We start from the raw sequence: 26,295 nt of genomic DNA on the forward strand, positions 1-26,295 counted from the left end.
ACGATCATAAATCAAGGACTGTCTGTAGTTGCTTGAGGACTTAGGCCACCAGAGCCCTCTTGGCCTACGCTGGATAATGCCAGGGAGTTGATATACCTGGTAGAGCTCTCAAGCAATGATGGAAGGTGAGTTATAGGAAAAATAAACCAGCTCCCTTGCCCCCAAGAAGGGATCACACTGAAGCATTTTCTACAGCTTCACAGCAGGACTGAGCCCCAGTTGCCCACAGTGATAACTGGCTTTGTAACAGATGTGTCATTGGCAGAATAGTGGCCCCCAAAAGATGTCTACGTGCTAACTCTGGAACCCATGAATATGCTATTACATAGCAAAGAGGAATGAAGGTTGCTAATCAGCTCAGCTTAAAATAGGGAGACTATCCTGGATTATCTGAGTATACCTAATGCAATCACAAGGGCCCTTAAAAGTGCAGAAGAAGGCAAAAGAAGAGAGTCAGAAGATGTTGACTATGAATGAACGCTCAAAGAAATGCAACTTTGCGAGTTTGAAAAATGGAGAATAAGGGCCATGAGCCATAGAATACGGACCACCTCTAGAAGCTAGAAAAGTCAAGGAAATAGATTCTTCCCTAGAGCTTCCAGAAAGGAATGCAGCCCTGCCAACACCTTGGGTTTAGCTCAGTGAGACCCAGATTAGACGTCTGACCTACAGAACTATAAGCTAACAAATTTACATTGGTTTTAGCCACCAAGTTTGTGCTGATTAATTATAGCAGCCATAGAAAACTCCTACAACACAATTTATTGGCTTTCTTCCTTCCTTGTCTCATTTCCCCACTCCCCTGCTGGTGTTTCCTGGTGTCACCTCCCAAAAGAACTATTTGCACTTGAATCTTTGTCATAGGATGTGCTTCTGGAGAAGCCCAAATCAAAACATTGCCACTGTATTTAATTATATCTAAATTGCATTTATCCAAACCAAAATACAAGAGACTAAACTTCTAAAATCAAGACTAAATTTTCTGTGCATTAAAACACCAGGGCAAGCAAAGGCACATAATAAAAATGGTGATATTATTGACAATAAATATTATCAGAATTCCCACTATATACAGAAATTCTTAATTATGTAAGTCTATAATTTATTGGTATTAATGGCCTTTAAACTGATATTCCTAACTCCAAACACTGTCAATTTTTGAACTATTGTATAGCTACCCAGGTCCAAAGACAAATTTGATTATCCTTATTTGCTCAAAAACCTCAATATTTTCTATTGCCTATTAATGTCCAGGCTCCTTACACGACATTCAGAGCCCTCCATATCAAACATCAACCTTCATTTCTAGAATTCTTTTCTACTACTTCTCTTCGTATACCACATGGACTAGCCAAACTAGAATCTTTGCTATTCTATCAGAGCATTTATTTCCTTTTCTCACATTGTTTCTTCTGTGTGGAATGGTTTTAGACCCATCACCATCAACTCAAATGCTAACAATCCTTCAAGGTCCAAATATTTGTAGTTTTAGTCAATGCATAAATGAATAAACACATAAAAATAAAAGCTACCTGTGTACTAGTTGGCTTTGCTGTCCAGTCATGTACCCTGGCAACAAGAATCAGAAAATAAATACCTAAAATGGTGAGAGTGGGGCCAGCTTATGCCAGGTTCCATGCCATCTTTTTGCTGAACAACTATTGGCTTTGCTTTTTGTTTTGTTTATTTTTTGTTTGTTTTTTACTTCTATGCTCTGCCAAAACAGAATCTTTTTCCTTGTTAATAACTCATTTCTTTACTCATTTACTTACCGAGGATATTCTGTTCCCCAAAAGAAAGGCTTCTGCAGCTCTCCTGCTGGAAATCCTGGGAGAAAGACAAACAAACAAAATTGTAAAGGATATGGAGACTGATCTGATAATAAGTACCCCGTTCCAACTTTAACCTTGAAGTTTCAAAGGCCTGATGGAGCTGGGAGCCCTCTAAGAGATTCAACTGTCTCTAAGATGATATTAATTCAACTGAATTTGAAATAAGTACATTATATCAATTTCAAGGAAACCATTTTGCATGCGTACACTGTTGACAGTGATCAGCCTATGAACTGGATCCCTTCATACACAGAGTGTGCCAGAGGCTTCCGGCTATCCAGCAGTTTCCCCTAATACTGAAAGGGCCACCTTCATGCATGCACAGCCTGTGCAGTCATACAGGACCTCCCATGCAGAAGAATCCTGAACTTGGTTTAATGCTTTGCTGTCACTGTCTCGAAACTTAATAATTTCATCTTTGAATATGATTTTCTTTCTACCTCCCCTCCAAGGCAGGACACTATGATAAATGAGGGTAGGAAAACAAGTTCTCAATTTAAAAATGAAATGTTAATTCTATGTAATTTGTATGTATATATATTCTTTGTATTTTCTCAACAATATCATAGTTTGAGATTTCAAGGTGCAAAACCCTCATTGCAAAACAGAGATGGTTCCATCAAGCGGACAAGGAAGTATTCGTGTGAGCAAAGGAGCCACACACAGTTTGTGGGCCAACAATTCCTAGATGCCTCATTCTCATTAAGCATTCATGATACTCCCCTAGAGCACAGAACTCCTGTAGACCCACAATGTGTGGGAGTTCAGTAAGACTCAACGCAAGTACAAGGTAAGCACGTTAGCACTGAGTAGGTGGTGGCTCTGACAGCCCCAAGAGGGCTCTTTCTACTGGCACCAGAATTTGCTTTGATCAACCGAAGACAGCAATGGCATTCTAAGAAACATGAATGATTAAGGAACCTTGTCATACTCTTCATTTAGTTTATTTTTTTTTACAGATGTTTCTCCTGTTTCCACCATTGACACCCTCCTCCCAATTCCCCCCCCCCACACCATTGTTGTCTATGTCCATGTTTACACATACATGTATATAAGTTCTGCGGTTTATCTCTTCCCTCCCCACCCCCGATCCCCTCTTCTAAGGTTTGTCAGTCTGCACCCCACTTTTAAGTCTCTGGGTCTATTTTGTTCCTCAGCCTGTATTGTTCATTATATTCCCCAAATAAGTGAGATTATGTGATATTTGTCTTTCTCTGATTGGCTTGTTTCACTTAGCATAATACTCTCCAGGTCCCTCCATGTCATCTCAAAGGATAAGAGATCTCTCTTTCTTACAGCTGCATAGTATTCCACTGTGTATATGTACCACAGTTTTTTATATCCACTCATCTATTGATGGACACTTGGGATGTGTCCAGATCTTAGCTATTGTAAATAGTGCTGCTATGAACATAGGGGTACATATATTCTTTCTGATTGGTGTTTCTTTCTACTATTACTTCCCTATATCTGCCAACCATATACACCAAAAATGATGACATAAAAGGAAAGGGAAAGAGAGGGCGACCAACCATTTCTTTTCCTTTCAGTCCTTTCTTACTCATCAGTAAGCCAAAGGTAGAGAGTGTTGGTAGAATGTACATGTATTAAGCAATGAAATAAAAATGGCTGAGTTAGTTTTGTGTAGCATTTCCACTGTTCTGGTAAGAAAAAAATACATATGCAAATACAAGCTACAAAATACAAACTGTATAATTTGGGTGATTCCACATCCAAGTTAAAAGCTCTTATATTTGGCCCTGGCCGGTTTGGCTCAGCGGTTAGAGCATCGGCCTGTGGTCCTGAGAGACCCGGGTTCGGTTCCCGCTAAGGGCGCGTACCTCGGCTGCAGTTTGTCCCCGGCCCTGGTCGGTTGTGCGGGTGGCAGCCACTCGATGTGTTCCTTTCACATCGATGTTTCTCTCTCTCTCTCTGTTCCTCTCTCTCCCTCCCACTCTACCTGAACAAAAATGGAAAAATGTCCTCGGGTGAGATAAAAATAAATAAATAAATAAATAAATAAAAGCTCTTATATTTGCATTTAAAACTGGCATTGCATAATATAAAGATGAACAGTAAAATTATGCTAAACATTTAAATTTTTAATTTTTCTCACAACAGCATTAAATAGTAAGTTTAAAAAAAAATGACAAGTCTAGAGAAGGAGAGACCACAGAAGGCAGGATAAAGCTTTGTATTTTAGCACCTTTAGCACTGTACTTTTTCCTGCTTTCTGAACAGGGTGCCCCATAATTTTTATTTTGCACTGGGCCCTGCAAATTATATGGCTGGCCCTGAGTGTGCATGAGTGGGAGAAATGCTTTGCTTTGCCCTTGCATCTCACTGCTAAATTTAGCACCCTGAGTTGATCCTGGGAGCTACACTTACAAGTCATCACAACTGGGAATACAAACACATCTCAGAGAGAATGAGAGGTGGGAACAGACCAGCCAAAGATCTTACATGCATATATGCATAACCCATGGACACAGACAACAGTGCGGTGAAGGTGGGGAGGGAGGGAGGGAGTTGGAGGGGGTCAATGAAGGGGATAAAGAGGGGGACATCTGTAATACTTTCAACAATAAAAATAAATTTTATTTTATTTTTTATTTTTTATTTTTTTTTATTTATTTTTTATCCTCACCCGAGGACATTTTTCCATTTTTTACTCAGATAGAGCGGGAAGGAGAGAGAGGAAGAGAGAGAAACATTGATGTGAAAGGGACACATCGAGTGGCCGCCACCCACACAACCCAACCAGGGCCGGGGACAAACTGCAGCCAAGGTACGTGCCCTTAGCGGGAACCGAACCCGGGTCTCTGTGGACTGCAGGCTGACGCTCTAACCGCTGTGCCAAACCGGCCAGGGCTAAAAATAAATTTTAAACCAAAGAAAGAAGGACACAAATAGCCGAGAGAGAGAGAGAGAGAGAGAGAGAGAGAGAGAGCGCGAAAGAAAAACAGAGACGCATTCTTCTATGCCCTTGCTTGCTCCAGAGCCACTTTTCAAAACCCTTGTGACCGAAAGCTCTTTGATGAGATAAAATGCTTTCTCCCCCCTCTGTCCCTTTCAACATTCTTTCTTTCTTTTTTTAATTATAGACTTTTTAATTAATCTATTTTTGTTACAGATGTTTCTCCTTTTTTTCCCCATTGACACCCTCCTCCCCATCCCCCCCTTTCCCCAGCTTTGTTGTCCATGTCCATCGGTTATGCGTACATGCATATAAGTTCTGTCAACATTCTTTCTACCTCCCCTCCACGGCAGGACACTATGAAAATGAGGGTAGGAAAACAAGTTCTCAATTTAAAAATGAAATGCTAATTCTATGTAATTTGTATGTATAGATATTCTTTGTATATATATTTCTTAACAATATCATAGTTGGATATTTCAAGGTGCAAAAACCTAATTGCCCAACAGAGATGGTTCTAGCTGGCAGTTTTCTCTCTCCCTGTTGCTTTCACATAAAGGAAAATGCATCTGACTTTGATGGGCGCCATCATATTAATCTTCATAATATCTAAATTTCCTTGAATATCTTTTGCATCCTTATATCAATATTCCATCCTCTTCGTAGGCAATTACTTTGAGTAACTCATTCTGATTTCAATATATATTACATATATATGCAAACCACAGTGTTTATAAGAAAATTCCATCTCACACGATATATCATCAAAACAATGAGGTTTCCTAATAAGAACAATGATCATAAACCAATGTGACTTAATTATTAAATCATTCTGGCTTTCCTGCTTGAAAATGTGCCAAGCTGCAATCATTTATGCCCACTGCCAATCTCTTTACAGGAAAACATCTGACACCTGCATGAGCCTCCACTTCTGCTGCTTTTGCCGTTAGAGGCCCCAGACTCACAGGCGGCAGCCATCACACTCCCCTGATCAGCTGTATCCTGCCAGCGTGTCCGGGCCATGGAACCCAATACTGACCAACAGAAGAATCTGATGCCCTTAGCACTGTTTTGCTGCAGTGAATGTTTTAACAGTTTAAGCTGCATTTTTGGAGACGCCAACTGGCAAGAATGATAGATTGAATCCCAACATGGCCCACTCAATATCTTATCTCATAAAGTGGATGAGTTGTATTTAGCAACAGTAGAAGTGAAAAATAATTAAAGGGAAAGAGAATTCTTTTTCTCTCTTCTTTGAATAGGCTCTTATGTTTTCTGGCATCTCCATTTTATTTCCTTTCTTCCCAATTTCAGCACAGCCTCACCACCTGTTTCACACTTTTCAAACAGTTCCTTTTTCTATCAGTATATTTATGAGAGGCATTCCTCACAGTGTAAATGTGTGTGCACACATCCATACACATATATGCATATGAATATGAGAGAGATGAAAGGGGGAGGAAGACAAAAGAAAAATTTAACTATTGGGTTGGCACAAATGAATACATTTGATAATGTTTGGCCATGGTGTAAAGAGTGTGATGGTAGGAGTGTAAATTGTTGTAAGCACTTAGAGAGTAAATGAGTCATCTCTTAATGCTTTAAATGCCATTTAAAAATTAGTAACTATATGCTGCTATAGAGAAAGCATAAAGAGATGCTATTAAGAAAAGTGAGTCCAGCCGGTGTGGCTCAGTGGTTGAGCATCGATCCATGCACCAAGAGGTCACTGGTTCGATTCTCGGTCAGGGCACATGCCCAGGTTGTGGACCCAGTCTCCAGTGGGGAGCATGCAGGAGGCGGCCAGTCGATGTTCTCTCTCATCGATGTTTCTATCTCTCTCTCCCTCTCTCTTTCTCTCTCTCTAAAATCAATAAAGGGAAAAAATTTTTAAAAGATAAGTGAAAAAACAGCATTCAGTCATGTCTGAGGTCCTTTCATGTGTGGTATGCATAAATGTATGTAGGTACATGTAGTCAGTTGTGCTACAGCACTCGTACTGAAAAGGCAAATTTGTTCCAACATGACTGATATATTAGGGAAAAAACTGGGGCATAACTCTAATTTCATGTTTGCTTATGCACCATTTCCTTTACAGGAAATGCTAGATGAAGGCAGAAAACTGCACCCAAATGAACAGAGCCACGTAGGAATACACAAAACACATACATCCCAACGTGGACCAGCTACCTCCATTCACTACCTGTGTTAGAAGCCACACCCAGCCACATCTGATGTTAAAATCTCCCTTCCAATTTCAGATAACACTTTTTCCACCACTACACAATAACTCACAAGCTGCAAGTCCTTCAGTGCCCATTTCCACAAGCAAACTTCAGGTCTTTTCTAGGGAAAGCACCCTGCTTACTGCAGTGTTCATGTATTTACCCACTTCACATGTACAAAACTGTGCTATTGCTTTTATTAAGCTCCTAGTTTTTGTTTTGCATTGCCTACAAAGTTTTTGATTGTTGTATCCCTAACCCCTTTTTCCCATAAGCCTTATGGCTTTTATTGTATAAGTTTTCATAGCACAGTGATGTCTAGGAACACATATGTCACATTATAGCAGAACTGACTGCATATGTATACATATGCATCTATGTGTATGTACACTTATATTCCTGCTTGTGGTTCTTAAATTTTACCTAAAAGGCTTATTAAAATGCAGATTGCTGGGCCCCACCCTCAGAATTTCTGAGTCAGTAGGTCCAAAGAAAAAGGTAAGAATTTTTATCTCTAACAAACTCTCTCGTGATGCTGATGCTGTTGGTCCAAGGACCATACAACAACCACTGCCCGATCAATGGTTCATATATGCTGTGGAGTCATGGCTAAATCTGTACATTGCTGTGTTGCTGTAATTGAGAAAAGTGTGCAACAAACTAAATGTCCATCAGGAAGGGAATGACAATTATCTATAACCATGTTATACAGCAAATGAAAAGAAAGGTGCAGGACTTGATAGTCTAACATGGAAAAGACCAAGACATATTGTTGGAATAAAGCAAGGCAAAGATACAGATATATAAATACCATTTATATTTTCTAAATTAATATCCTCTCAGTGTAAGTATACAGGTGGGGCGAAAGTAGGTTTACCCATGTGAGTATGTGAAACCGAGTTTATTCTTGCATTATTATTAATTACTGTATTATTTTCCATCCAAACAACCTACTTTTACCCCACCCTGTATGTATGTAAATGCACATAAAAGGTCTGTAGAATACATGTCAAAGAGATCATAGTGATTACCTCTTGGAGATATTTGGGAGGTGGTGTGATAGGTAGCTAAAGGAGCTTTGAACATAAATGTAATGTTTTTAAATTCTGATTAGTCAAAGACAATCAATTTGTGTAATTAAAATGAACCCTTTTACAGAGATAAATGTGTTATAGAAAATCATAAAGGTTAGCAAAAACAGTTTATAGTTCACTAAGTTTACATAGTAATATTTTGTTCTATTTTTCAACACCTTCAAGTTTCATGTCTAGTTCAAGCAAAAATACCGATTATGATTATAAAACCCCAAAGACTAAAATTCTGACAGATGAAAATATTAGTGTCTATATGTCACAATAACCTATTTGTTAGTAAAAGTTTCTTTTTCGAATCTGTGCCTGGGAAAACCACTGAGGCCTGCTTGTGTTTTTCTGGTTGGGTTAACCTTTCATTTTCACAGGAGTTTTTCATAATTCTCATATCAGTGACTATTGACTCACTTAGTTGGAGTCTTAGCAAAATGCTGACCACAAAAAACATAGACTGCTTTTGTTTAGGACACAATGGCCAAAAAACCGATTACATTCAGGGGGCAATGAACCCAGACAAGTTCAATTACTTGACCTTTTATAACCATAAATTTACATGCTAACTATAGCTACAGCTCTCCAGGAATAGTTAAATGTCTTGATGTGTCTAGGTTTAAGTATTCATTTTATTACTGTAAAATCACATTAATTTGGTTTTTAAGTATAGACAAATATAGATGAAAACAAAATTAGTCCATTATCCCATGGCTCAGGCTGAAGAAAACAAATATACACGTACACTCAGGTATAGCACATTCATACTGTATGGGGATACATTAAAAAAAAAAATTAAGCCCAACCGGTATGGCTCAGTGGATTGAGTTGTCCCATGGACTGAGAGGTCCCAGTTCAATTCCTGGTCAGGGCACATGCCTGGATTGCGGAAAAGATCCCCAGTAGGGGGCGTGCAGGAGGCAGCTGATTGATGTAGCTCTCACATCAAAGTTTCTCTCTCCATTCCTCTCTCTCTAAAAAAAAAAATCAATAGAAAATATTTAAAAATTAATAATTTCCTGTTTCCCCCACCCCTCCCCAACCTGGAACTCCCTTTCCACTGCTATCTGCATAGCTAACTTCAGATATTTACTCAAATGTCACTTCTCACTAAGGTCCTCCCTGGTGCTTTCCAAAGGCACTCCTGAAGTGTTAGTTATCCTGCCCCCTTTTCTTGCTTTTTATAACACCATCGATGATACTTTATATTTTACTTACTCTATAAATTATTGTTTGTCTCTCCCCAACTAGAATGCAAGCTCCATAACAAAAGAGATTTTATTTTTTTATTTTTATTATTCTTTCATTGTGGTATCTCCAGAGCTAGAACACTACCTGGCACATGGTAAGCACTCAACAAATATTTGCTGAGTAGCCCTGGCCAGTTTGGCTCAGCGGTTACAGCATCGGCCCGCAGGCCAAAGAGTTGCAAGTTTGATTCCAGTCAAGGGCACGTACCTCAGTTGCAGTTTGTCCTGGCCCTGGTCAGGGTCATGTGGGAGGCAGCCAGTTGATGTGTCTCTCTCACATCAATGTATCTCTGTCTCTCTGTCTCTCTCTCTCCCTGCCCCCTTACTCTATCTGAAGATAAATGAAAAAATATCTTAGGGTGAGGATTTTTTTAAAAATTTGCTGAGTGAATGGAATCTGCACCTTGTGAAAATCAAAGGGGTGACTGGGTTTAGCACTGCCTGTAATTATGAGTACCTCTTGCTGGTCAAAGTCTAAAACACTACACGATACTATTAGTACTACCAATGTGATACTTCTTGAAGTTTCCATATTCAATATCAGTTCAAGTTCTAGTTTTCATTTTCCTTCTATATTTGGAATTTTGTTGGTTCTACTCTCTTTTTTAAAAGAAACTTTTTAATATGTTTTTATTGATTTTTAGAGAAAGAGGAAGGGAAAGGGAGAGACAGAAACATTGACTGGCCACCTCCTGCCTGCCCCCCAACTGGGGATCAAGCCTACAACCCGGGCATGTGCCCTGACCGGGAATTCAACCAGGACCTCTTGGTGCATGGGTCGATGCTCAACCAGTGAGTCACACCAGCTAGCTACTCTCTTGCACCCATGGAATAACTAGTGTAGTTTTGAGGTCAGCACATTTTCCCAATAAACTCTGAATCAGAATGCAGTTACTAACAAAATGAAAAGTCTTGCCCAGCTCCAAGTTTCATCACCCCTGTGTCCTCTTAGCCCTCCCTACCACTAAGGAGTAATGGCAGGATCTTCTCCCTTTTTGTGGTTATGGTATATGCTGAAAAAAGAAAATTAGACAAAATACTGACTTAGATCAGAGTCCTTTGGCCTTAACAATGTTGAATATAATCTCTTTTCCCTATAGTCTTTGTATGCTTTCATTGATTTTAATGAAATTATACAGCCACATTAATTTTAAGTTCCATATCCATAAGTGTATGGTTCAGGAAAGTTCTCATATAGCAAAATTTTTTTCATTATTGTTTAGAAGAGAGAGAGGAAGGGAGAGGGAGAGAGAGAGATGCAAACATCGATGAGAGAGAACATCAACTGGCCACCTTCTACATGTGCCCCACTGAGGATTTGGTCCACAACCTGGGCATGTGCCCTGACCATGAATTGAACCGACAACCTCTTGGTGCATGGGTTGATGCTCAACCACTGAGCCACATTGGCTGGGCTCATATAGCAAATATTTTAAAAGCTCTACCTTCCAGCTCGGCCGGTGTGGCTGTAGTTGAGTGTCGACCCATGCACCAAGAGGTTGCCAGTTTGACTCCTGGTCAGGACACATGCCCAGGTTGTGAGCCTGATCCCCAGTAGGGGGCATGCAGGAGGTGGCCAGTAGATATTTCCATCTTTCTTTCCCTCTCCCTTCCTCTCTCTCTAAAACCAATAAAGAAAAAAAAAACATTTTTTAACTCTACCTTCCAAACTTTTGTGTTCTTTAGAAGTTCTGGGGTTTTTATTAATATTGACACTTACAAATGGCTATTATTTTACAGCTGTAGTCAGACTCAGACTCACATCTTTTCCTGTTGTTTCCATGTTTGGCCAGATTTAACAAAATGGGAGGCATCCAACCTTCACCACCAGCCTTCAAAACCCAAAGCACCTGCTTCTTCCCTTTCTCTATATAACTTTTGTAAACTTACTAATCTGATGCAAGGCACCTCGAACTCATCTAAATTTGGGAGCACTTCATTCTTAAATTCAATTTTTGACTCCTTTGAAGGAATTAGCATTATTAAATGTGTTAAGTTAGGATTCCTCCAGTAGCCTCTGGGGCAGCAAAGGCACACAGTCAGGCAGGGACAAATGACAGAGTAAGTTCAGTCCAAAAGAATGTGACAGAAGGGAAATTCTAAAGGAGAATCCAAAGGATTTGAGAATATGTGCACCAAAGTACACACTCAAATGTTTATTTAATTAAATCCATTTCCATATTTGCTGTAGCTGCTTTCACCAGAGAGATATACTTGGATTTGCCACTGAGTGTGCATCTGTGTCTGTTTTCTTTCACTACGGGTATTTGTGATATTTTTGCTAAGGGAATGACTCTATCGCTACATCCCCATTGTATTATTATTTTGTCAAATAGGGTGTTTGGTCTTTTGCATGGATTTATGGTTGTATTAATGTGCCTTTATCCCAGTATAGGTTATGACAGTTATTTTCAAAAGCCTACATGTATGGTTATATTACTGAATTAATCCATGCACCAATCCACATCTCAGGGCTTATTGCTGATGTGGCATCTTAGCACATATTTTTTGGTGAGAGTCACTTGCAACTACTTCTGCTAACCTATTTGACGTTACTTGTCCTGTATAATTACTTCTAGTTCTATAGTTCACTAAATAAACATATTTTATGATGCTATTTTATTATTATTTTTAATCCTCACCCGAGGATATTTTTCCATTTATCTTCAGACAGAGTGGGAGGGGGAGAGAGAGAAAGAGAAACATCAATTCAAGAGAGACACATCAATTGGTTGCCACTTGCACAAACCCAACCAGGGACAGGGATGAACCTGAACCAAGGTACGTGCCCTTGCCCAGAATCGAACCCAGGACTCTTTGGTCCGCAGTCCAATGCTTTAACCGCTGGGCCAAACCGGCCAGGGCTATGATATTAATTTTAGAGATGTTAGTATATTTAAATCCTATTATAAAAACAACTGGGAATCACTGGGTTTGGTTATAATGATGAAATTTCTATACATAATCATTGACCACTAACATTTACAGGTAAGTTTGAATGTACAAATGCCCCCAAATAACTTACAACCTAGTGTGAGAACAAGGATATAACCAGAAAAAAATATCCTGTTTTCAAGGTCTAGAGAGGATGGGGAACTGATACCAAACCTCTCTAAAGTGTATTTTTAATTAAAATGTTTTAAATTCAGCAAGGAAACAAAATACTGTATATATGGGAGTAGATGCATAGAGGTGTTTGGGGAGAGGGGTTATCTATACACATGTCTATACAAAGCAGGAAAGATATAGTTTGTAAGATCAACTCGAGTTTGAGGAGGCATCATTTAGAACTCTGGTCCTCATAGTGTGGTCCCAGAGCATCATCCTCTGCATTCCCCAGGCATGTGTTAGAGATGCAAACTATTGGGCCTCACTCCAGACCTACAGGACCAGGAACTCTGGGGGTGGGGTGCAGAGGTTTGAATAGGCCCTCCAGCTTATCCTGGTGCATGCTAGCTGAGACCCACTGGTTTAAGTCAGGATAAGGATTCTCAACCCCAACTGCACATTAGAATCCCTGGCAGCTTTTTAAAAATATACCCATTTCCAACCCCTGCCCCAGACCTATTAAACCATAATTTCTGGGATGGAGCCGTGAGCATCGATATGTTTTAAAAGCTCCCCAGGCGATTCTAATGGGCAAAACATTTCAGAAGTATTGGTTTAGTAAAAACAAGAAACTGCTTATATTTAACTTAGCTGATGTATATAAATCAGCCCTCCTGTGTCATTCTCCTCTCTTCACCACTCCTCAACACCATGATTGTAACATACGATCAGATACTTTTATTATAATTTTGCAGACTATTCTTTCAAAACTGAAACTTTACATGACTTACAAATTATGACTGTAGAAAAAGACAAAAATAGTTTTAATTGCACCTGCCTTGGAAAATCCAGGATGAATGCTCATTCTAAGAAAGAATGAGTGTTACATTGTTTTCAGGATTAGTTGTTGCAATCAGATAAACCAGCTACCATTCTTCTATAATCTAGGGGACCATCAGATGGGACATGAAAATCGCTGCAATTACAAAGTGCTTTTGGTAATTTTTTTTTTTTTTTTTTTGGTATAGGAATTTCATTGTCATCACTGCTAAGATTAACAGAGGCTTTTTTTTTTTTTTTTTTTTTTTTTTTTTAATTTGGCACCTAGCAGTAGTTTGGTGAATACCAACCTTCTCCCTTTCAGAAAGTATCAAGTTCTAACAGCTGTGACTCATGTCAAGGGATTCAGCAAGATGCCTTAGCCATCTGCTGGCTTCCTGCAGGTAACCTCCTGCCACCACATCTATCAGCCTAGAACTGACAAGCAGAGAGCAGCTTCTAATATCTGCCCTCCATCTTGAAACCTCCTCTTCTGCTCCTTCTATATGTTTTCTGCCATAATTACCTTCTGGCTGCAACAAAGAGATCCTCCTCTTCCTGCCCAGGGTGACTAACCATCCTGTTTGCTCAGGACTGAAGGGGCTCCTGGGATGTGGTATTTCGGTGCTAAAATTGGGACAGTCCCAGGCAAACCAGAACGAGTTAGTTCCCCTAATTTAACCCAACCAAGCTGGACCTCTTTTGAATTTGCTGCATTTTTTATTGCTCTGTGGTTCTCAGACTTGATCATCTAGCAGAGTTTTGATGGTTAAAATCTTAAAACATGAATTTCCGAGCCCAACCTGACGTTTCTAATTTAGTAGGTCATGAATGGGAACAGGTAATGCTCATTTATCACAAGTAAGGCTGGTGCTGATGACCCAGAGACCACACTTTGAGAACCTCTGCTATAGTTCAACACCTGGCAGGGAAAACAAAAATTTCCTCCCACTTGAAGGTTCAGTATCTCATATTCTACTCATATTCCCACAATTCCTTTCATATACACAGTCACTGTCCCAGGTACTCAAACTGACACTAGAGGCAGTGATGACCAGCTCAGGCTTGGGAAAACAGTAGATTCTCAACAAATACTTTTGTGGGTTCATGATCCATATTTAGGTATGAGATCATGGTCTCAATAATAAAAATGTGATTAATAGTTTCTCCCATATCAATTAAACAAAAAAACTGAGTTTCTTTATTCATCTCCTCCAATAGTATCTTTACAATGCATACTCCATAAAAGAAAACCATCTAATCTATTGTTAGTGGGAATATAAACTGGTACTGATACTGTTGTAATTAGTTAGTTATTAACAGAAAAGGAGCAAAGGGGAGGCCAGACATTATAGGCATGCCATTTGGGCAGCTCCACTAGGAAGCTGCAACTCTGCACTCCCCAGGAAACCACCAGCCCACTCCCCACAGATCACTGGGGGAAAGGACCAAACAAAGGGGAGACTGATGCATGCCCAGTGATATTGGGGTGACACACGGAAGGTACTTGCCTGTCAGTCACACCTGAAACAGAGATCATTGGCCAGACTGGCCATGGCTACTGCAAGCATGTGAAAATTTGGGAATATATAATCTAAACAAAAGAGTTCTCTCTCTTATGCTCTTGGCTCGCTCTTGGCTTCCTTGCATTTACCCATGTTTCCTCCATAGCCATGTGGCCCTGTGGACCCCACATGCAATGGACTGATGGACCATAGTGGGGAAACGTAACTTAAGCTAGCCTGATGCTGGATTGGGCTATGTAGACATGGAATGGAAACTCTGAACACTGGCTCTGACTTTAGCTCTACTGAAGAGCCAGCTACACTTCTTCCTTGGCAGGACAAAAGGAAATGGGACTATCACATCATCTTAGACGAGTCTCAGAAAATTCTTTTTCCTCAGGATATTGCAAGAAATCCACTAGTACCAGGTGGAGACGAAGACCTCTCCCTTCTGATAACAGTATTTTTTCTCAAGACAAATCAGGTATATTGTATTTTTAAATCCCTAAATTGGTCATAATGTGTGACTCAGCAATTCTTCCACATCTAGGAATTTACTATTAAAGAAATACTCATTTACATAAAGACTTAGCCACAAAACTATTTTCTACAATAAATACAAACTCCTTCTGTAAAAAAGATAAAAGAAAACTGATTTTTCAAGGGATGATGTGTGAGATTGTGACCATCAAGATAGATCAGTGAGCCCTGGCTGGTTTAGGTCAGAGGTTAAAGTATTGGCCCATGGACCCAAGAGTCGCAAGTTGGATTCCAGCCAAGGGCATATACTTCAGTTGCAGTTTGGTCCCGGCCCCTTGGTCGGAGTCATGCGGGAGGCAACCAGCCGATGTCTCTCTCACATCTCTCTCTCACATCTCTCTCTCTCTCTCTCTCTCTCTCTCTCTCTCTCTCTCTCTCTTATTTCTCTCTCTCTCTCCCTCCTTCTCTCTCTCCCTCCCTCCCTCTCTCCCACTCTATCTGAAGATAAATGGACAAAAAGAATCCTCAGGTGAGTGTAAAAAGAAAAATGATAAATTAGTGAGATTGTTCCCTGACCTCTTGTCCCCATCACCATTCTTTTCTAGCTTCCTGATGCTCTCCGCACTCTGGCTTACATCCATGTTGCTCACTTCCTGGGAGTGTCCCACTTGTACCCTACCTCTTTAATTGACCCTGATAATCATTCCATGCTTTCTGCTACCAGCCTTGCAGCGAACCTGCTTAGTCCTCTACTATCTAAAAACAACAAGTGCCCTACAGGTGGCAAATGAGTCCGTCCAGGCTTTGGTCCTGGGACTAACCACAGTAACAGGGATGCCATGAAATTGCAGGGCTTCCCAGTTGAGAGTACTCTTGTCCTCCAGTGGCACTATCCAGAAAGTCATTCTTGGCTGCCTCCTTGGTCAGATCTCAGAGATGGGGGCTGTATTAGGACCTCCAGAGTCCTCAACTGGACCAGGACAAGAACATCCTAGGATACTTGTAGCAAGGATCCCACAAACCTTGCTAAGTGCATCATCTGGCAATTTTGCAAACCACTCAATGTTTGTTCATGATTTAACTTCAGCTCACTTAAAACTTTTTCAATTTCATAGTAAATTTTGTAAAGTAAAATGTTTTTGGAGAGTATATCTAATTATTCTTTTTTAACTAGCTTATGACATCTCTCAAATAGCCCCCCTCCACCCTACCCCACTCCAAGGATGCAAGGAGATCGGGGGCAGAGCCAGAGGGCTTGCAGAGAGCAGCACTCTCAGCGGCAGCAATAATGAACTGCTGCTCAATGCTATAGCCCTTTGGGACATAGAATCAGTAGGACCTGGGGACCATCCAACCTTCTGACCCTCAACTGGCTGTCCCTACATACCATAAATCTTGTTTACATACCAAATAGAAACAATCTCCCACTATGTGGGGAGGGCATGATATAATATACACTTATATCATGCTTTTAACCTTTTGCAGAGTGTGTTCACATGTATCACTTCATGTAATTCTCACACTTCCTATCCAATATCCAACAGGGTAGGGTGAAGATTAACAGCATGCAATCAGAGAAGCTGGGTTGTACTCCCAGCTCTGTCATTTACTAGTTGTGTGGTCTTTGGCAAATTACTTAGCCTCTCTGAGTTTTAGGTTCCTCTTCGGTAAAATGGATGCACATTGCCAAGCTTACCGAACTATTGTGCAGATTAGAGATAATACAGGGTGGCGTAAAAGTAGATTTATGATTGTTCATATGGAAAACAATACAATAATTAATAAAAAATAATACAAAAAAAACTCTGTTTCATGTAAAATTGTAAACCTAGTTTTGCCCCTTCTTGTGTGTTAAAGTACCTGGTACAATGCTTGACACATTAATAGTTCTCTGTGAAGAATAACTTCACAGAGCATTTATAATCTCCATTTTATGGGAGGCCTTCATAGCATCTGTGGAAAAGTTGGAAAACTGTTACCTATATTATCACAACACAATTATTTGAGAACAATCTTCTGGAATTTAACTTATTCACTCCCTTCTCCCCCTCACCACTATCACTGCCTAAATTTAGACTCTCCCCACCCTTCTCTTGAACTATCTGCCAAACTTCTAACTGGTCCAAGTGCCTCGATCTACCCCTTTTCCAAGCCATGATCTTTAAAAATAAGACCAAGGAAGAGAAATGTAAGTTCTTGCCTCCCAAAGAAACCTAGACAACACCTGTGGCCTGTTCCTCAGTATGACTTACAAGACTCTCACCTACTTCTTCCACATAGCATCTCCCATCATCCCTTCTTCTCCCCCACCCAGCATTTGTGACCATCTCATCTGTTTCTGGACCATTCTCTGCTGAATCTGTTGCATTTGCAACAGCCAGTCCTTCTTCTAGTATGTCCTTCATGTCCCAACCTACCTTCTTTATCAAGAGAACTTCTTTTTCCTTCCAAAGCCAACTCAAACATCACTTTCACGGAGAAGGCAATCTTGACTCTCCCTGATTAATTACCCATCCTCTGTGGTTCCCAGGATGCATTACACACCCTTCTGTTGCACACTCATCATGTTTTATATGTGACTTGTAACAAGTCTGTCTCTCCTAACTCCTCAAAAGCAAGAACTCTTAATAGCTAAGATTTATTGAGTACCTACTATAAACTGTTCTCTCTTCCAAGCACTTTCCATACATTATCTCCTTTAATTTTCATGACAACTTTATAGGATAATCACTATTATTATCTCCATTTTACAGATAATTAAACGAAGGCTTAAATGTGTTTAAGAAACTTTCCCAAAGTTGCAAGTTATCAGCGGCCAAGCCAGAAATTAAAATCAAAGCCCACACTCTTACGCACTACACCGTAGTATATTATATACCCTAGCACCAAACTTAGTACCTGGCAAGTTGTAATTTCTGTATTAGTTATCTCTTACTATGTAACAAAGTATCCCAAAACATAGTGGCTCAAAACAATAAACATTCACTGTCTCACAGCTTCCCTGTGTCAGGAATTAAGAAACAGCTTATGTGGGTGCTCTGTCTCAGTCTCCCATGAGGTGCTGTCCAGATGTCAGCCTGGGCTGCAATCATGTGAAGGTTGGACTGGACTGGAGGATCTGCATCCCAGATGGCACACTCACAGGGTACTGGTTATGGGGGGAAGCTTCAGGTCTTTCACATGTGAAACTTTCCACCAGCTTCTTGATTGCTTCCCCAGAGTGATCAGTCCAAGAGAGCAAGGCAGAAGCCACAATGTCTTTGATGACCTAGCCTCAGAAGTCATATCCTGTCATTTCTACAGTATCCTACTGGTTATAGAGGTCAGCTTTATTCAGTGCGGGAGGGGAGTACACATGGGTGTGAACACCAGGAGGTAAGAAATAGTGGGATCTCTACAAACATTAAGTGAATAACTGAAAAAACTTACTAAGAGTTGCTCTGAGTGTCAGGATCTCTTCTAGATAATGAGAAGTTTGGATTAAGTAACTATTTCAAGTTTCATACCTTCTAGCTCTGAAACTATGGATGACTATTCCCAAAATGTCCCCCAAAATAGCAGCGAACAGATTCAGGAATTTAATGAATTAAATTCCAGTGGAGGCCGCAGGTGAGTATTTGTTAACTTAGTTTCCACTTTATGGTTTTAGGCAGAGTCAATGAAGTATGATAAATTCTCCCAGCTTGAAACACAGTTCTTGCCTTAACAGCAAGATAAATCTATGTTTGATTTCAGGATTAATTCTATAGTTTGATGCTAGCATAAGCCCAGCCTCTGGACAAAGGCTTATCTTCTATACCAGAATATCTGTGATTAAACTGGGGCAACCAAATCCCTTGTGTATAACAGCATAGATAACATCATTGGTGTTAGCCCTTAGGCCTTCCCTGTTTACAAGTCAAGGTTTTATTTGCTTAAAATAATTCCTTAATATGATTTGAGGCATATGAAAATAAATTGAAATGAGGCACTTTGCAGATACACCTTGATACTGAATATATGAAATGAATTTCATTCTAAAGACCCATCCATGTAAGTAGAAATGAAAACCAAATGTGAGCTGTTCATTCTACCACCCTCCCAGTTACAGTACAACAACCTGATTACATCCATAGTTTAAAAGCTGAGTCAGAACACTCGTCAAGGTCTCCTGGATCCCATCCTCTCACATTGCTCTGCAACAGGGGTTGGCAAACTACAGCACCTGTAAATACTTTTATTGGAACACAGTCATGCTCACTTGTTTATGAACTGTCTGTGATTGCAATGGCAAAGTTGAGATTTTGCAACAGTGACCACATAGCTCACAATGACACATATTACCTGGCCCTTTACAGAAAGTTTGCCAATCCCTGGTCTATGCCTCTGGAGGCTTAGCCTGAGGTAACCTGTTATTAATCCAAAATGTCTATGCATGCTATATGCAGTTCCAAAAAATTTATGGGGAGAAGGAGGGTGTCATTATTTACATTGAGGTATTATATACATACAGGAAAGGCACAGATTTAATGGTAGAACACAATGAGCTTTTACACGTATCACTGGTGCAACCACCTCCCAGATCAAGATAATGTTTCCTGTGTCTTCTCCCAGCCAACACTCCAACAAAGACAGCCATTGTTTCAACTTCTACCAATTAGGTCACAGATTCGTTTGATTATTCCCGAACTTTATGAATGAAACCATGCACTGTTTCATTGAGCATTAAGACACTGGCGTTCTTTTTTTTTTTTTTTAATTTTTTATTTATTTTTTTGTTACAGATATTTTACCTTTTTTACCCCATTGGCACCCCCCTCCCCACCCCACCCCCACCCCGTCCCCGGCTTAGTTGTCCATATCCATTGGTCATGCATACATGCATATAAGTTCTGTGGTTTATCTCTTCCCACCCACCCCCACCTCCTCTTCTGAGGGAAGGACACTGGCATTCTTACATACTGTAGCACAGAGCCATTTGCTCATTTTCATGGCTATATAATATTCAAATGTATGAATATACCAATGTATATACCTATTTTTTTGTTAATGGATATTAGATTCTTTCCAGGTTTTTGCCATTATGAATAAAGCAACTCTGAACATTTATGTTACATGTCTTTTGGTGAGCATAAGGATCCATCATTAAAAATGGAATTTCTGAGTTACAGAAGATATCCACAAACTACTACTTCTCCAAATTGGTTGTATTTTTTTCAGTATGCAAAAATATTGTTTTAATTTATAAAATATTTTGAGATCAAAAGTCCAAACTATTTCCCTCCAAAATTTTCATATCTTGTTGTTTATTCTGTGATGGACTGGCTATCCTGGGGATTATGGTATGCCAGTTTTAGACCTACAAACCCTAACCTTGGCAATGTGCTGGCACTTTTCAAATTCATCTCATTAGCCCTGGCTGGTTTGGCTCAGCGGTTGGAGTGTCGGCCTGCGGTACAGAGAGACCCAGGTTCGGTTCCCGCTAAGGGCACGTACCTCGGTTACAGTTTGTCCCCGGCCCTGGTTGGTCATGTGGGTGGCAGCCACTCGATGTGTCCCTTCACATCGATGTTTCTCTCTCTCTCTTCCTCTCTCTCCCTCCCGCTCTCTATGAACAAAAAATGGAAAATGTCCTCGGGTGAGGATAAAAAAATAAAATAAAATAATTCATCTCATTAAATCCTCACCCAAAACTCTGTGGGCTAAGTAACTACAACATGTAGCAGATGAGGAAAACAGGGTACAGGAAAGGGTACAGGAAGGAGAAATACCTTGATCAAGGTCATACAACTAAATCAGTGGCAATCAAGGTCTCCCTACTAAAACAGGGTAGACCAGTTTGGAAGTTATCACCAAGTTAAGGAAGCACAAGCTTGGGCACCAATCACCTCAGCAACTTGTTTTCTTCTGTAACCACTGTATCTGTTCAAATATAATTAAATTCTGCAATAGTTCCTGAGTATAACTCCTATACAGCAGACTCAAACCATTATTATTTTACTGTATTTTGTATCTGAGGACATTGCTACCCAAGTTGACAAGGGTAGAAAAATAAGGAATTATACCCACCCTATAAAAAATCCGACATTGAAAGATGGTCACAAATCATAGAGTTTCACACAAAGGTGTAGATTTGTGTGTGGGGGGGAACTACAGGTTTTTTTTGTTTGTTTTTCTATTTTCTACTCAAGTCTCTATTGCATGCAGAAGCAGACTTAAGTGGCATAAATCAGAAAATGAAAATAGGAACTAAATTAAATTCTCATAAATCATGTTACTAAGTATAGTTACATCTTAGATGTGAAACCCAATTAAACAGATGGCCACATGCTGTCAGAATCAGCCCCTAATCAATAAAGATGTTCATTTCAGAAAATCACCTCAATTTTTCATTTCTTCAGTGAAGCAAAAAGAAGACAGGTGGGGCTGGGGGGAGTCCCAGGAAACCCAGTGGGAAAATGTATAAGAAGGAACTCCACCTGTCTTAATTTGTAGTCCAGAAAAATCAGAAAGGAGAGAGAAAAAAATCACCCAAAGGATTCCTTGTCATCTTGCCTGGGAATGTAATTTACAATGAGAGCAAGCACTGGTCATTAGAAAAATAGAAACAGCTGAATCTCTTAATTAAAATACTGCTTCAAATTGTTCATTCCAAACCCCCTCTGCTCATGAGCTTTCCAGAAACTACTGGGTTACCCTAAAATGGTTGCTTCTTCAGTAAACCTCTGATAGGATCAACTCTTCCCAGAAAAGAGAGAGAGAGATTAAGCAGGGGTGAATCCTGGAAACAGAATTGTTCTAAGACATACTTAAATTCCCAAAGGAGCAGTAAGCATTCACTAACACTGGAAAGTGAGTATGGAAACATTGGTCAAGAGTCTATTTCTATGCCTTTTCTTCCATAAGAGCTGATCTATTACATTCACTAGATTGGTAAAAATTAAGTCTACTAATGCCAACAAGTGATAAAAATGAAAGTTGATGAAAACACTTCTGTACTTTGGAACACTCACTTTGGAAAATATTTGGTGTTATCTGGTAAAGATGAATATTTGCATACCCTACAAGCCAGTAATTCCATTCCTAGTATACACACCAAACACTTGTTTCAGGGGATATATATGAGAATATATTGAGAAGTTCTGTTCATAATAGCAAAAATATGGGGGGAAACATATAGGTCTCTCAGCAGAAAAGGTCTGTAGAACAAGTAAGTAATCTGGGATACAGTCACACAATGGAATATTATATGGCAGTAAAATGAAATACTACTGCCACATACTACATGAATGAATCTTAAGACCACCGTAATAGAAAAAACACAGTTCCTTAAGATTGCATGCATATGCATATCATTCTTATTATGCTACAACATAAACAACAATAAACAATGTAATGTTCAGGGATACTTAAATGATTCAAAAATTATTTTTAAAAACAAGAAAATGATCAACACAAAAATCAGAATAGTGTTTACCTCTATGGTGTGGAAGAGAAATGGGATGGGGAGGAGCAGGGACAGATGTAATGATATCAAATGTTCTAGTGTTTGGTTGGGTGGTGAACTCATTGGCATATATTTAATACATGTTTTTTTATGTACTTCATAACTTTATGTGTTCTAGGATGTTACATATATTCTTTTGCATGTACCAAATAGTGTATAGAACATTTTCTTTTAAAATGGATAATCTAAATAAATTTCTATTGCCCAATAAGTTATTGCAAGTAATATTATAATTCATATTATTATAGTGTTTATAATTAATATCCCTAATATATAAAGTTTCCATATGCAGCATAGTTCTCAACTTGGAGCTATATAATAACATCCTGTTGTACATTTTAAACATAGACGATTTTTATTTGTCAATTATGCCTTAATAAAAGTGGGGTGAGAAAGCAATGGTATTTTCATGATAATAATGAATATTTCTGGCCCTGGCCAGTTTGGCTCAATGGTAAAGTGGTGGCCCACAGAACAATGAGTCCCCAGTTTGATTCCAGCCAGGGGCATGTGCCTCGGTTGTGGTTCATCCCTGGCCAGTCGATGTGTCCCTCTCACATCAATGTCTCTCTCTCTCTCTCTCTCTCTCTCTCTCTCTCTAAAAAAAAAATAATAATAACGAATATTTCTGTAGTAAGGAGTGACATTCAAAATATTCACAATATTTAACAACTGAATTAATTACATAAATTAATGTAAAATTTAAAAATTACCACCATCTGCTTATTTTCCTTCTGTTCATTACCCTCTCATACCAGTCCTACAGATACTGCCATTCCCAAATGTGGCCAAATGAGGGTGACTCCAAGGAGATGTGCCTGCTGGGAGCAGGAGCCCACAGACTCAGGTCTGTCCTCTGTGGCCAGGGAGTCCTGTCCCGATGAGGGCCAGCACAAAGGATCTACCATGAGCAGGCAGGATGCCTTATTGAGAAGGTGGCATTCCAGCAAATATTTAAAGGAAGTTCAAATATTTGAACCATGAAGATCACTTGGGGTAGTTTTCCTACTCAAAGAGAGCCCATAATATAAATGCCAGGAAGGAAGTGTCTCATGCTCTGGGAACAGGAAGGAGGCCAATGTGGCTGGAACAGAGTGGAGATAAAGGCAGACTGGAAAGAGGCCTCTGGCCATTGCAAGTAACTTGGGCCTTATTTTGAGTGAGATGGGAAGCTGATAACAACTTCTGAGCAAAGGAGGGAAATGAGATGACAATAAAGCATCATAAAATGGCTGCAATATTATATTTTGAATAGACTGAAGGGGATAAGGACAGAAGCAGAGAGGCCAGTGAGGAGGTGATTACAGGAATGGGGGGGCATGGTCAAGAGTGGCAAGTCTTTATAAATTCCATCCCCTACATTCAACAAACAGCAAAGAGATGTGCTATTAGCAAGCGAGGGAGTGAAGATGGAGACCAGAAGAGGTGCAGGGGGTTGGGGTAAATGGGAAAGTAGCAAGCGCTCAAGCAGGAGTAGTCCACCCTCTCCATAACAGGTCACCGCCAACCTGAACTCGCCATTTGTCATTCTAGCGAATATCTTCATGCTGTTACTATATATATAGAATTGTACCATATGCTTTTGAACCTTATTTATATAGTAACATACTCAATATAGTTTCCCAAGTTGTTTTTCCCCCTACACAACCTAATATTTGTGAGGCTCATCCCTGTCAATACATGTCGCTCTAGGTCACTCATTGTTCACTGCTATGTGGCATTCCTTCGTGTGAACATGTCACATTTTGTTAATTTTTCTGTGGAGGGACATATAGTTTATTCTCCTTTTCCTGCTATTATAAACAATATTGTTATGAGCATTCTCACATGGGCCTCACTGTATGAGATGTCTCTAGGGTAGTGGTTCTTAAACTGTGTTAGAGTCACCTAGAGGGTTTAATAAAACAGATTTCTGAGCCCTGTGTCCAGGGTTTGTGAAAAATAGGTCTATGGTATATTTCTAACAAGTTCCCCCATGATGCTGTTGCTGTTGGTGCCAGGATCACACTTTGAGAATCACAGCACTAGGGCACACACCAGGAGTGCACATCTTCAGCTTTTCTAGGTGTTGCCAAATCGCTATGCAGAGTGAACCAATTTACACTTTTACCAGCAGTGAGTGTCTATCCCTGGTGTCAACACTTGGTGCCGTCAGATTTTTAATTTGTGCCAATCTTATCTTCAAGCATTTTTTAACTTGTCATGGCATTTGTAATTACATGTACCCACAGCATGTAAATGAAAGAAACTCAAGACTTTACATCTTCGGGTTAATCAGAACACTTCCAAACTTTTTTTATATACAAATAGTCTCCTCAGGGTCTACAATATGCCCAGTTATCTGCTTGTTTTTCCCATAAATCCTAAAAATAAACAAAATGGTATGGACAAAATCAGTAAGACCATCCTGAGAGAAAAGTCTAAGCTTGCTTCTTTTCATAGCCAATCTATTGTAGTTTTATTTATTGTAGGGTTTTTGTTTTGTTTTGTTTTGTTTTACTCAATGGTAATATAAAGCTTTTAAAAACTTATAAGGTGAAGGGAGTGAGGAAAATAGGGTGTATGGGTGTGGAAACAAACTTCCTTCACCGACATACCTGGTCACTTTTGGGGAAAAATAAAAAAATGCCCTATCTTCCATCATCATCATGGGAAAGTTCCCTCCATTCTGTACCAAATTAACAAGGAGAGGAGAAGCCCAGTACTCACGGATCTGGTTGGTGGATGCACTATAGAAAGCATTGACAGTTGTTGGGTTTGTAAACCACCTGTAGCAAGAGAAACAAATATCACCAAGTAATCATCATTATCCAAGCAGGAAGGCAGTAACAACAAACACAATGTGGCACGATTTATTAGCAAATAACTAGGGAACAATGGGGATATGGGGCAAGTGGGGAAATTATCGCTTCAGTTTAGAGCTATTGCTCTGCTCAATAAACAATCTCATCCTAAATTGAACATGGTTCAATGAGGATATATTAACATGCCGGTTATTCGCTGTTACTAACTTAACAGAAAAACTCAGCATCAGTGCTTCTGAAACAGCTTTAATGAGAAATCCTAGACTCTAGAGGGCTCTCCCTGCAGATGGAAACAAAGCAACAAACTGATGTTTGCCAGGCCCTGTTTAATAGGTTCGTGGGACAGCTGAGTTACTGTGCAGCATAGTAACCTGTCCACATTTTTTAAAAATTGGACTATTGTTAACACAGAGATCCATGTAAAGAGAGATTAATAAAGTACAACCATGCTATCCAGAGGATTTGCCTACTCTGGTAGAAAGTTTACTGATTTAAGTACCAAAAGATCTAATGACTCATCTGGTCCCTGTCTCCAACTAGCTGGGTTGTGCTGGAAAAGTTGCCTACCTTCTTTTTGGCTTTAGCTTTGATCTTAATGTTGCATTCCCAAGGAGATCTTGGGAATACCTACCAGCTATGAAGAGTCTACACTTCATTTTAAATGCATAATAGATTACTTAGATCAGGGCTCAGGGAAAAAAAAGTTCTGTGAAGAGTCAGATCAGATCATAAACATGCAGGTATTTTGCAGACAAAGAGGCAAAATCAAGGATGTTATATAGATACATCTATAGTCAGAGAAATTTTTCCACAGCTTTTTTAATGAAATTCAAAATATAATAATCAA

General features: G+C 39.6%; 1 protein-coding gene across 2 annotated transcripts in view; it reads right to left on the reverse strand.

The window, feature by feature from the left end:
* Positions 1-26,295, reverse strand: part of PHEX (phosphate regulating endopeptidase homolog X-linked) — a 214,261-nt gene that overhangs the window by 21,372 nt on the left and 166,594 nt on the right. For both annotated transcript variants that reach the window (XM_036270324.1, XM_036270325.1), the window contains exons 15-16: positions 25,354-25,412; positions 1,773-1,827 (exon numbers count right to left, since the gene is read on the reverse strand). In XM_036270324.1, the coding sequence (XP_036126217.1) occupies positions 1,773-1,827; positions 25,354-25,412 (114 nt within the window). The remainder of the gene's footprint in view (positions 1-1,772; positions 1,828-25,353; positions 25,413-26,295) is intronic.

The sequence above is a fragment of the Molossus molossus genome, unplaced genomic scaffold (genome assembly GCF_014108415.1).
Source record: "Molossus molossus isolate mMolMol1 unplaced genomic scaffold, mMolMol1.p scaffold_m16_p_2, whole genome shotgun sequence".
NCBI lineage: Eukaryota > Metazoa > Chordata > Mammalia > Chiroptera > Molossidae > Molossus > Molossus molossus.